The sequence below is a fragment of the Mustela nivalis genome, assembly GCF_964662115.1.
Source record: "Mustela nivalis genome assembly, chromosome: 14".
Taxonomy (NCBI): Eukaryota; Metazoa; Chordata; class Mammalia; order Carnivora; family Mustelidae; genus Mustela; species Mustela nivalis.
The window spans coordinates 12,722,964-12,736,137 of NC_139033.1; the positions used below are offsets into that span (position 1 = coordinate 12,722,964).

Consider the following 13,174-nt stretch of genomic DNA (forward strand, 5'->3'; position numbering starts at 1 on the left):
AGGAGAGTATGCACTAGTGGTATGAAAACGGGGGAGGCCTCTCTGAGGAGGAGACAGTGCAAAGATATGGAGGATCTTCTTTCCATTGCAGCAGTGCAAGGGCCCTGAGGCAAAAAGCGTGGGAGAAACTGAACGAAAATGAGTAAGGCTGAAACTGAGGGATTCCCAGGGGACGTGGGGTAGGCGACACAACTACAGGACTGCAGACCCTGCAGACCACACTCTGAACTCTGAGGGTCAGGGGGAGCTATGGAAAAGTTGAAAGCAGGTTAGCAATACGGTCCAATCTGCCAAAGTTCATGCTGGTTGCTACGTAGAGAATGGGTTAAGTCCTGACGCTAAGGCGGTTTACGCATGACTCTTTGCTCTCTCTAGGAATATTCCTGCTAAGTGCTTATCAGGCTCCTTCTCTTCCTTCAGGTCCTATGTCCAAATATCACGTGGTCCAAGACATTCTCTGACCCTAAGTCTGTCTAGATAGCCCCTGTCCCCAACTCCTTTGTCATTCTCCAACACACCTTCCTATTTTTTTTATTTATTTTTCCCTATTTTAAAGGGATATTGCTTAGCACTTTTGACCTCACAATGAACAGACTATGTTAATCTCGAGCGAGTGACTTAACCTCTCTGTGGCTCAGTTCATTTGTGAAGTGGAGATGGTCATAGTACCATCTTATGGAACTGTAGTGAGGATTAAAAGAGCTCAGTGCTGTGTTAGGCGTAGGCTAGAATTACTGACCGTAAGGAAATGTCTTAATTGTTGATGTGTCTTGTTAGGCTCCCCTTTAGAACAGAAAGTCCCTGAGGGCAGGGATCTGGTCCAGTCATTCACCTGACCGGGAGCTGAGCTGGAGAGGGGCTGGGCGTGGTCGGGGCGTGGCCTAACCGGGGCTGCCCCTGGGGCGTGACCAGGAGGCAATTGGGGCGGGGCTGGCTGGGGCGGGGCTGGCTGGGGCGGGGCGGGGCGGGGCGGGGCGGGGCGGGGCACTTACCCTGACGCAGCATGCCTTCCCCATGCGGCTTGTCGTTCAACCACTGGCCCTCGTAGATGTCGCCGTTGCTGTAGTACATGCGGCCCCATCCGCTGCGCTGGTTGCCACACCACTCACCCTCGTAATAATCCTTGGGTCCGAAAAACTGAATCCCATAGCCCTGAAAGCACGAAGGTGTCCCTGTTCACGGCGCCCCCCACCGCTAGAAAAGCCACCCCTATCTTCCCGGGCACCCAAGCCACACACCTGGACTACTTCCCTGCTACCTCCCTCAGCCCTACATCCCAAACTGATGGTCGGGCATTGAAAAAGCTCCTCAAGCTCTCCGTTCCCCTCCACCCCACTGCTACCACCTCCGTTTCTCCCCTCCTCACTGGTCCCCCTCTTCCACTCTCCCGTTCTCCCCTCCGCACGCATCTTCAGTGAAGCAGCTAGAAGGATCTTTACATCGCTCATCTGATCACGTTTGCCCCTTCTCCTCATCTCTGATTCGACCCTGTTAAAAGTCGCAGATGCCTCTGAGAATCAGATCAAAGTTATGGCCTTTCTCCCCAGAAAAATGAACACCACACTCAGTGTCCAACCACGGAGAACCATGGACTCCCCGCAGAGCACACCTTAAGGAAGTTGGGTTAAGCAGACCCCAAATCTACGCCTCAAAATCCTGATTCCTCACAAAACCTTCAAGGCCCCCATCTACCCCTCTCCTCACCCCCAGCCCTGTGGGCACACACACCTTGGTGTTTGACATATTCGTTTGTTTGTTTGTTTGTTTTTTAGATTTTATTTATTTGACAGAGAGAGATCACAAGTAGGCAGAGAGGCAGGCAGAGAGAGAGAGGAAGGGAAGCAGGTTCCCTGCTGAGCAGAGAGCCCAATTCGGGGCTCAACCCCAGGACCCTGGGATCATGACCTGAGCTGAAGGCAGAGGCTTTAACCCACTGAGCCACCCAGGCGCCCCTGTTTGACATATTCTTTGCTACTTCTGACTACTTTGCTACTTCCCCTTCTCCTTTTTGTTCTCCCTGGTTAACTCTTTGCACCTTTTGGTATTACCTCCTGTAGGAAGCCTGCCCTGAATTCTCAACCCATGTGGGCTCCCTGGGAAAGCCTCTATCCTAACACCAAATTGTAAGTGAATTGTTTATTTTGGGCTCTCTTTCCCCACTGGCCAGTAAACAGTTTGAGCTCAGAGATCACAAAATCCAATTACCACTTGCCAGCAGTGTGTGACCTCAAGCAAGGCACTTCACCTCTTGGGGCTTGTTTCCTTATCAGTAAAATAAGAATGATGATGACCATGACTTTGTGAGCGGGTTGTGGGATACCGGGAGGGTTCAGGCATTTCTCAGTTGAGGACATGCCTCTGGCTGGCTTCTACCTCCAGGACCTTCCTCTCTTGTCCTGTGGCCAAGGGTGTGGCCTCTGCTTTCTTGCTCCCACTTTTCCTACCCCCTCTTGTGCCGGTCCAGCATCAGGGGGATTCTTAGAAAGGAATGCCCAGGGAAAAGAAAGCCAGGAAATGAGTGGGGCAGACGGGGGCGGAGGAGACTTGGCCCCCACACAACCTGGCTGGTTTCTTGTGCCACGAGAGTTCATGGGCTCCTCCCCGGGCCCTCTCCTCTTGCTTCCTGTTTCCTGGGTTTTGTTCTAAGAAGCCTGGATGATTTCCCACCCCTTCCTTCTCCCACGCACACAGTACTCTTGTTCTCCTTCCTCCACCCTCCTCCCTTTTCTCCCAGGACTCTCTGTTCCCCCTACACACACACACACACACACACACACACACAGTCTGCTTTCAGCCCGGTCCACATCCTGGGGCATGACAGGAACCACTCACCGATTTTTTATCATCTTTCCACCAGCCAGAGTATACTTTCTTGGGCTTTCCCATCTCTTGGTCAGGAAAGCTGAGGGTGCCATAGCCATCTCGCTTCCCAAACTTCCAGTCTCCCTCATAGATGGCTCCTTTCTTCTTCCAGATCTGTGTTCCTTTTCCTGATGACACACAGATGGGCCGACACTGCAGACATGCAGCCATGGGGCTGGGGCAGGTGCTGGGTCTGCCTTGGCCTCAGGGGCCCCTAGAAGACTTGATGACTTTCTCAAGGGCTGAGTCAGGGACTGTGCCTTGTCTCTAGACCCCCAGCGCCAGTGAGAACTCCAAGAAAATTCCATTTCTACAAATAACAGTTCTCCAGCTGTTTGCCCTGACGCCAGATTGATACAACAACCCCCAAGTAGAAATCTGCCCCTCCTTCTTCTCTTAATAATAATGAATTTCATCTCTTTTAAAAATAAGTTTCATCTTTAAATGATACTCAAAGGTTATACGAGATGGCCAGATTTTCTAGAAAATGTTCTGCGTATTTCTTCAGTTCTCAGAAACACACATGGAGACCTATGTCCTATCATTCCAGCCTCAACTGTGAATTCCACTCCCAACTTCTAGACTGTCCTCCAACCCCTGTGGCTGCCGTGCTGGTCAAGGAACCCACCAGATATGCTTCTGCATCAGGGCCTTTGTACCTACCTGTCCTTCGTCCTGGAAAGCTCTTCTGTAAATTTCAATCACTCCCTACCTCCTACAAATCTCCATTCAAATCTATTTTTTCAGTGAGACCTTCCCTGACCATCCCATATAAAGTCACAAGTCTGTCCTACCCCCCTTACCCTGCTCTGTTTCTGTTTTTTTTTTTCTTTTCTTTTCAAGATTGTATGTATTTATTTGACAGACAGAGATCACAAGTAGGCAGAGAAGCAGGCAGAGAGAAAGGGGGAAGCAGGCTCCCCAATGAGCAGAGAGACCCATGTGGGTCTCGATCCCAGGACCCTGAGATTATGACCCGAGCCGAAGGCAGAGTCTTAAGCCACTGAGCCACCCAGGCGCCCCTTCCCTGCTCTGTTTCTTTCCATATCACCTATCAGCTCCTAACATATCAGATGATTCACTTATTTGTCATTTTTTGTCTGTTGTCTAGCTCTCTATGAGAATGTGCACTCCATGAGGACACAAACTTTGGTCTGTTTTGTTCACTGCTCTATTCCCAGCACTGCGGAACAGGACCTGGCAAGTTGGAGGTGACCAACACATGTAAAACAAAGACATTTGTTGAACAAAGAGATCAATAAAATATTTGTGGAGTACCTATATGGGCTAATACGTGTCTTGGTCCTTAGTAGCTCAGGAACAAATCTAACATTGTCCCTGTGAGTTTTTTAATCTTGGCCGAGTAACTTAACTCCCTGGGCCTCAGGCTCCTCCTCTGTAAAATGGGGATGAGACTATCTCATGGGGTTGTTCTGATAACTACATTCATTAATATAAGGAAAACACTTAGAACAGTGTCTGCAAATACAAACGATATTACCAATTATTTGTGCCCTTGAGGTAGAGCCCTCACCCGGTTTTTCTGCCTGTCCCTCTTTTACGAGGTTTATTTCTTTTGGGCAACCAGCCTCTCCTGAGCTCTCAGTCCCGATGGTTTGCGTGGATCTGGCTCCTCCCCCTGGCCACGCCAGTCAACCAGCTCGGGCCACTGTGATTGGTTGAGTGAAGGGCATGTGATCTGAGTTGGTCCAATGAGACTGTTTGCCTCTGGGATAAAGGCAAATTTACCACTTAAATGAAGTTTTTTAGGGTCAGACTCCTTGGTGTGCCCACTCTCTGTCCTCCCCCTCTCTGCTCTGGGCACACTGGCTTCCAGTCTTTTCCTTGAGCAAGACTTAATACCCCTCCCCCACAATCCTTCCATTCTGAGTCCACTACCTAGAAGACAGGCCCTTCTGCCGGGCTAATCCCTACCCATGTGCGCTCCGCTCAGACATCGCCTCTCTGTTCTCTTGGCCGCTTTCCTGCCTCCTCTCGGATCCCCTTCATATCCTGATGCCACCCCTTTTATTTTTATTTTTAATTTTTTTTGAAGTAAAATAGCCTTGTTTTATTACGTGCAGACTATATATAAACAAACTACCCACTCTGAAAACAGCAGGTTCTGGCTTTTCCCAGGGCCCTCAGAAACCTCTGGGAGACTAGTTCCTTCCCCAGAGAGAGGGGTGTGTGTGTGTGTGTGTGTGTGTGTGTGTGTGTGTGTGTGTGTTCCTTCCCCAGAGAGAGGGGTGTGTGTGTGTGTGTGTGTGTGTGTGTGTGTGATGGAGCCACACGCTTCTTCCCTCTCTGGTCCAGGAGGAGGCATCTCCATCTTACTCCTCTGCAAGGAATCGAGGAAGGCTTGCCATTCTTACCCAATCAAGGAAGGGTAAAATCGCTTATAGACGTTGGTCTTACTCCGAATCTGTTTCTGGGTATGTTGACACTAATTCTTCTCACCCCAGGCCATAGCTTTATAGTCCTCCCCACCCTCCTTCTCCGTCATGAAGTGTATGTAGTCAGTGAAGTCTGGAGACAGCATGTTTGCTTTCTTTTCTGGGAGGCTGGCTTCTACCTCCATGTCATTTCCCCCATACAGTCTGATGCCACCTCTTTTAGCCATGTGACCCTCAGTGAGTCATTTCCTCTCTCTGAGCTCCAGTTTCCTCGTCTGTAAAATGGGATACTATTTATTGTGCAGGTTCCCTGCGAGCCTGGAGCCCCCTGAGGCTTGGCATCTTGCCAGATGCCCAGTACAGAGCCTGATGTGGGCCAGGAGCGCTGTAGGGGTTAGCGGAATGAAGGCAGGAGCAGTCCAGGGAAGCCGTGGCCGCCCAATCCTTGCCTTGCATGATGACGACTCTCTTCACTGCTTCCAGTCTGCTGACACCACAGCAGTCCCTGTCGGCTTGGTCAAAGGTATGTCTTGAAGAGAGGGGAGGCTCGATTAGGATTCTCCTACAGCTCCATTTTCAAGACCCTCAACCCAGTCTATGCCTCTGAGGTCCTAGGGGAGGCAGGACTCACATCAGCATGCCATGTCAACCCACAAGTTAACAGCACAGGTGAGGCCGCTGAGATCCATAGAATGGGAGATGACTTACCTAAAGTCACACGCTAGATGGCGGCAGCTTTGGAGTGCTTTTGGATGAGGACGGTTCCGAGTAGTGGTGATCCCTGCCGTGCTCTGCCCTCAAACACTCACAGACCCTTCTGCATGGACCCCGGGCTATGCACTTAGTAGATGTCATCTCTTATCTTTACCAACAGGCATTTTCTCATTTTACGGAATGGGACACTGAGGCTCAGAGCGTGGTAATTAGTCACTCAAGGTCATTGTTGGTGGAGCCGAGATTCTGACCCAGGTTTCTGGACTCCAAAGTACTTTACTCAGGAAGGCACGAGAGAAAAGTGGTTAAGAGCACAGAATCTGGGGGCACCTGGATGGCTCAGTGGGTTAAAGCCTCTGCCTTTGGCTCAGGTCATGATCTCAGGGTCCTGGGATCGAGCCCTGCATCGGGCTCTCTGCTCAGCTCCCATCCTCTCTCTGCCTGCTTGTGGTCTCTGTCTGTCAAATAAATAATAAAATAAAAATCTTAAAAAAAAAAAAAAGGCATAGGATCTGGAATTACAAAACCTGCTTGAGAAGCCATACCATCTTTTTTTAATAAAAGCTTGTTTCTCTTGGGGCGCTTGGCTGGCTAAGTTGGAAGAGCACATGACTTTTGATCTCAGGGTCATGAGTTCAAACTCCATGTTGGGTGTAGAAATCACTTAAATACATAAAACTTTTTTTTTTTTTTTTTTTTAGATTTTATTTTTAAGGGGCGCCTGGATGGCGGAGTCAGTTAAGCATCCAACTCTTGGTTTCGCTCAGGTCATGATCTCGGGGCCGTGAGACCCAGCCCCTCATCAGCCTCTGTGCTCGGCGTGGAGTCCACTTGAGATTCTCTATCCCTTTCCCTCTCCCCTCCCACTCATGCTCTCGTTCTCTCTCTCTGAAATAAATAAATAAATAAATCTTTTAAAAAAAGATTTTATTTTTAAGTACTCTCTACACCTAACATGGGGCTCAAATTTATAACCCCAAGGTCAAGAGTCATATGCTCTACTGACTGAGCCACCCTGGTGCCCCTAAATAAATAGAATTCTTTTTAAAACCACTTCTTTTTCTTCAGGGGTTAGTTTGTGTCACCAGAAACCCCATGCCATTTGCTGGTTAAAGTAGCAGTTAAAGTGGGATGCCTGTAGGGATGCCTGGGGGGCTCAGTTGATTAAGCCGATGCCTGCAGCTCAGGTCGTGATCCCAGCGTCTTGGGATCGAGTCCTGCATCAGGCTCCTTGCTCAGTGGGGAGCTTGCTTCTCTCTCTGCCTCTGCCCGCCACTTTATCTGCTTGTGCTCTCTCTCTCTGACAAATAAATAAATAAAATATTAAAAAATAATAATAAAGTTGGATGCCTGGGTGGCTCAGTCGGTTAAGCGTCTGCCTTTGGCTCAGGTCATCATCCCGGAGTCCCGGAGTCTGTCTCTCCCTCTCTCTTTGCCCCTCCCTCTTGCTCATGCTCTCTCTCTCTCTTAAATAAATAAATAAAATCTTAAAAAAAGAAAAAAAAAGTTGCAGTTAAAGCCCCAGCTAGTTGTGTGTGAGTGTATGTGTGTGTCCTCCCTAACCCCCTGCTGGTGAGACCCCCACGTCAGAGCTATTTGAATCCCTACTGCGAGCTGGTGGCGGGGGCGGGGGGCACCTTTTCTTCCTGCCAGCCCCATGTTTAGCCCAGGTCTCAGAGGTCAGGCCATGTACTGGAGTCCCCAGAGTCCTAGCCCTGCTTATGGATGGTGTCTCAAGACCACTTTGTCCCCTGCTGGTCCCTGAGGTCTTTGCTCATCTGAAGTCAGGGTTGAGTTTGGTTCCAGAGCCCCAGCGTGTGGAGACCCCTCGCTGGCCCAGGTCAGTGGCATTCTACCCTTGAGGGAGCCTTGGGGACATATCTTATGTCCCCAGGGAGCTCTGCCAGTGACTTCCTTGGCCCCAGTCAAGTCCCAGTCACCCACCATGGCCCAGACTCCACACTAGCCACCCGGACTCCTGAAGGCTCCACTCACCATGCTTCATGTTGTCCTTCCACTCGCCCACATAGCAGTCGCCATTGACCGCGTACACCTGGTGTCTCAGTCCGTTCTTCTGGGCCTTCCGGTCCCATCCCTTCCACAGCGGCTCTGACTTCTTCAAGCACTTGGAGATAGGCATGTTGCCTGCTTCTGTGGGGCCGGGGGTGCTGGCAAAGCGTTAGGGACATCAGGGGCTCAGTATACCCCTAGTCGTGCCAGGATCCTGGGGCTTCCTGGGGATGCGCTTGTCTGAGCCCAAATGACATGAGTGGTGTATGTTCAGAGTCCCCGGGCAGATGAGCAAGCAGCCCCTTGAGGGTGACCCTTCTGTGCTGGACTGACCCTTGCCTGTCACCTCCTTTGCATCTATCTCTAGGGTCCCGCTGAGGTAGGTCTGATGACACAATTGCTTGGGAACCCAGGGAAACCAGTAGAAGAGGGGGTTTGTGATGGCGTCAGGAAGAAGCTGTCCCTCACCGGTGGTTGACAGTCATATATTTAATAACGAGTAGGACCAATCCGTGTGGATGCTGGCCTAAGGCTGGAGCTTTTTCTGGAGGCCCCAGTGCTGTGCACTGGGATCCACTGCAGGAGAGAAGCGGGTGGCCGAGGTAGGGGGGATACCCAGACCACTCTGCGCCTGCAGGTAGCCACTACCACGCAGCCTACAGGGACACCTTCCTGGCCCCCAGTACCCAACACTGCAACCCCTTTGGTCCTGCCTTATCTGTTAGAGAGTGCTATTTCTAGCACTCTAGCCAGCGCCTGGCTTTAGAAGCTGTCAGGGAAGGGGGGTCCGGGTTGCTCAGTCCGTCGTTAAGCATCTGCCTTCTGCTCAGGTCATGATCCCAGTCCTGGGATGGAGCCCAGCATCGGGCCCCTTGCTCAGCGGGAAGCCTGCTTCTCCCTCTTCCACTCCCCTTGCTTGCATTCCATGTCTTGTTGTCTCTCCCTGTCAAATAAATAAATAAAATCTAAAAAAAAAAAAAAAAAAAAAAAAAAGCTGTCAGGAGAGCCCACCCACTAGAGATACTGCCCATAGGGTGACCAACTGTCTGGATTTGCCTAGGACTGAGGGGTTTCCTAGGAACTTGGACTCCTGTACTAAAACTGGGACAGTCCCAGGAACACCAGGATGGCTGCTCATCCTTCTACCTCTGACCTCTGACCTTTGCCCGGATACTCTACTTGTCTGCCTTATTACCTGGTTAGGTTTCTCCATCAGACTGGGGCTCTCCTTCCTGCCGTGACTGACGGGGTTGCAGAGAAACTTTGGGTGGTCTAGGGTCTCTCTTTATGCTGGGAGTCCCCCACCTGTGTTCTTCATGTCTCCAAGATCTCCAGTGCAGACATTCATGTCTATCTGTCTGTCTCCAGGGGGCTCGTGCAAGGTGATAAAGATGGTCTCCCCCAATCATGGGTATCTGTTTCCTGCTCCATGGGTTTGGGACACACACACACACACACAGACACACACACACATGCCTGTGGCGCTAGCACCAGGTGCTGAGTGAGATATTTAACCATCAGCATGAGAGGTGCTGAGCCAATTACCTTTGGGCTGAGCAGGTTTCAGATCATGGTGTCCCAGGCATCCACCTACCCATGGCCAGCCTCATGGGTGTGCAACCTGTGCAGTCGAACAGGGCCCACACTTAGAAGGGCCCATGCTTGGTTTACTCCTTGGCTGGCACTGTTTTTAAATTCTTAATACTTTAGGAGTGAGGGCCCCCTTCTTCATTTTTTACAATTTTTAAAAAAGATTTTATTTATTTATTTGACAGACAGAGATCACAAGTAGGCAAAGAGCCAGGCAGAGAGAGAGAGGGGGGAAACAGGCTGCCCGCTGAATGGAGAGCTTGACGTGGGGCTCCATCTCAGGCCTGGGATCATGACCTGAGTGGAAGGCAGAGGCTTAACCCACTGAGCCACCGAGGAGCCTTCCCTCTTTTTCATTTACACTGGGTGCACATATCAAGGAGTTCCTTCTGTGGGGCTATAGCAGGGTCTCCAGGAGTCTGACCAGGCTGACCAACCAGACGGCTGGCACGTATTTTGACAATCATGCCTACGAACAGGGTAAATCACTCCCGGCAAAGAAAACAGTAAGGGCAAAAGCTGAGAGGAAGGAAACCGTCTCAGGTCCTAAATGTAACATTTTCCTTTTTTCCTCCCATTTCCTAGTACCACCTGTACAATGACGAATCTTTATATGTAAATTAATTTACTTTAAAAAATCAATATATTTATCCAAGAAAGAAACTACATATCCTTACTATAAATGGAAAACCAGTATCCAATACCTTAAGGGGGAAGCAGAGTAAAAATAAAAATACTATAAAGAGGCCACCTTACGTCTTAGCTAGATATCAGTGGCTTACAGTCGAGATTAGCAAATGTTCAGAAAGGTGTTAATTAGCGCCGAACTGACACTTTCTCCTTGGTTTTCTCAGAAGTGTAATGGAACCAACCTAGAACCTAATAACTTTTTAATGATGTCTTTGGATGTTACTTAATGCCTCATCAGGGTAATATAAAATCACCCTCTGTCCCACTCTTTCTTGGGAGCAAGGGTTTTCTGTTCAAGAGGAGGTTACGGTCTTAATACGGGAGCTGGGAGCTGCCGATAGGAAAAGAAAGCCTTGTGAGGAGGGGCGCGCGGACCGTGCCCGGTTGTTTTGATTCTAAATAATAAATCAGCCACAGTGGAAGGTGGAGGGGCGGGGCCCAGACGCAGGGGGGGCCACCCCGAACTCCCATCCCACCCACCTGCCCCAGCTCACCTGAGCCCGCTCACCTGCGGGGCGGAGCCTGGATCGGCAGCTCTGTAGACCCGAGCGATGGGGTCGCCGCTTCCAGCCTCAATAACAGAGTGCGACGCTGGCTCAGGCGTCCCCTGCCCGGCGGGGGTCGCTATGGCAACGCGGGGCCCCAGCAAAGGCGCCGGCAGAGCCCGCCCCTTCCTGCGGAGACCGTGTGCTTGCTGCGCGGCGGGGAGGGTGCAGAGTCGCTGGCGTGGGGAAGGACGTCTTAGGGCCTGTGCAGGTCCAGTGCAGCCCGGTTCATCGGCCCGCTGAGCAAAGGGCTGGCGGGCGAGCCCGAAGACCCGGCATCCGCAGAGCGTGCGCCTAGGGGTGCCTGGGGAGGATACTGCCCTCCCCATGTGGGGATCCCCAGGGCAAATACTGCACCCCGAGCAGACCGGAAAGGGTTAAATACTTCTCTGAGGTTTTCGGAACACAAAGCGGCAACATTTGAAGGGAAAACTAACCACTCTCGTTCTTACTCCTGTTGCTGGGGAGGGCCTCTCCTAGACACCTTTAAGAATCAAAGAGAAGCTATTCAGACCCTCCACCTCTCGAAGATGCTTGTATTTTATTTTATTTTAAAGATTTTATTTATCTGAGAGAGATCACAAGTAAGCAGAGAGAGCGGGGTGGGGGGCGGGGAGGGGGTGGGGGGAGCAGACTCCCTGCGGAGCCGGACTTGGGGCTCGATCTCAATACCCTGAGACCATGACCTGAGCTGAAGGCAGAGGCTCAATCTACTGAACCACCCAGGCGCTCCAAAGATGCTTGTATTTTAGACACACAGGTCAGCCCACCTCACCCTCACTCCTCTCCTTGGTTCACATCCTTACTGTGGCTCCGCTGTCACTCAGAGTAAGAGCTACAGTCCCCTTAGTGGCCTTCAGAGATCCCAGTCACCTGCCCCCCCAACCCTTTCCTCTCTGACCCTGTCCCCGACTTCAGGCACCCAGGCTCCCTCTGCTCCAGCCACGCACTTGCTTCCTTGCTGTTCCCGGAAAATGCTGGGCATGTTCCTGCCTCAGGGCCTTTGTCTCTTCTGTGCCTTCTGCCAGGACATCTCTTCCTACAGATAGCAGTCTAGATCATTCCTTCCTGTTCTTCAAGGTGTCTTCTTGTTGTTGTTGTTTTTAAAGATTTTATTGAGTCATTTGACAGAAAGAGACACATCAAGAGAGGGAACACAAGCAGGGCAGAGGGAGAGGGAGAAGCAGCTTCCCGCTGACCCTGGGATCATGACCCTAGCGGAGCGCAGACGCTTGACAACCGAGTCAACCAGGAGCCCCATCTTCTTCAAGATTTTATTCAAACATCATCACCTCAGTAAGGAGTTGCTGGACCACTTTTTTTTTTTTTTTAAAGTAATCTCTATGCCTAACTTGGGACGATATCAGGGGTCACGTGCTGTACCAACTGAGCCAGGCACATGTGCCTGGACCACCGTATTTAAAACTGGAATTTCGGGGCGCCTGGGTGGCTCAGTGGGTTAAAGCTTCTGCCTTCGGCTCGGGTCATGATCCCAGGGTCCTGGGATCGAGCCCCGCATCGGGCTCTCTGCTCAGCAGAGAGCCTGCTTCCTCCTCTCTCTCTGCCTGCCTCTCTGCCTACTTTGTGATCTCTGTCTGTCAAATAAATAAATAAAATCTTAAAAAAACCGAAAAACAAAAAAACCTGGAATCTCTTGGAGCACCAGGGTGGCTCAGTCGTTACACATCTGCATTCAGCTTAGGTCCTGATCTCAGGGTCCTGGGATCAAGCCCTGCATCCTGCTCGGAGAGAAGCCTGCTTCTCCCTTTCCCACTCTCCCTATTTGTGTTCCCTCTCGCGCTGTGTCTCTCTCTGTCAAATAAATAAAAAAAAACCTGGAATCTCTATGTTTACTTCACAACCTATTTTCCTATTTCCCCAACCTCATTACTGTTTCATGTGGTATAGCACTGTCATGTGTGTGTGTGTGTGTGTGTGTGTATACACATATTTATTGTCTGTCTTTCTTTTTTAAAAAGATTTCATTTATTTATTTGACAGACAGAGATCACAAGTAGGCAGAGAGGCAGGCAGAGAGAGAGGAGGAAGCAGGCTCTCTGCTGAGCAGAGAGCCCGATGCGGGGCTCGATCCCAAGACCCTGAGATCATGACCTGAGCCGAAGGCAGAGGCTTTAACCCACTGAGCCACCCAGGCACCAAGGATTTATTTATTTATTTGAGAGAGAGAAAGAAAGGATCAGCAGGAGGGACAGAGGGAAAGGAATAGAGAATCCCAAGCGAACTCCATGCTGAATGCAGAGCCTGATGTGGGGCTCAATCCCATGACTCCGAGATCACCACCTGAGTCTAAACCAAGAGCCAGACGCCACTGACTTTGCCACAGGTGCTCTGAGTATTGCTGTTTTT

The 13,174-nt window shown here is 50.7% G+C and overlaps 1 protein-coding gene across 8 annotated transcripts in view; it reads right to left on the reverse strand.

Moving 5' to 3' along the window:
- Positions 1-10,898, reverse strand: part of MORN3 (MORN repeat containing 3) — a 15,306-nt gene extending 4,408 nt beyond the window's left edge. For 2 of the 8 annotated variants that reach the window (XM_082698528.1, XM_082698526.1), the window contains exons 1-4: positions 10,771-10,898; positions 7,968-8,140; positions 2,833-2,990; positions 993-1,152 (exon numbers count right to left, since the gene is read on the reverse strand). In XM_082698528.1, coding sequence (XP_082554654.1) covers positions 993-1,152; positions 2,833-2,990; positions 7,968-8,112 — 463 coding nt within the window. In that variant the 5' untranslated portion in view covers positions 8,113-8,140; positions 10,771-10,898. Of the gene's footprint in view, positions 1-992; positions 1,153-2,832; positions 2,991-7,967; positions 8,948-9,527; positions 9,604-10,756 lie in introns of all 8 variants that reach the window. The other 6 variants (XM_082698525.1, XM_082698523.1, XM_082698524.1 and 3 more) reach the window with 5 other exon arrangements.
- Positions 10,899-13,174: the final 2,276 nt, after the last annotated feature.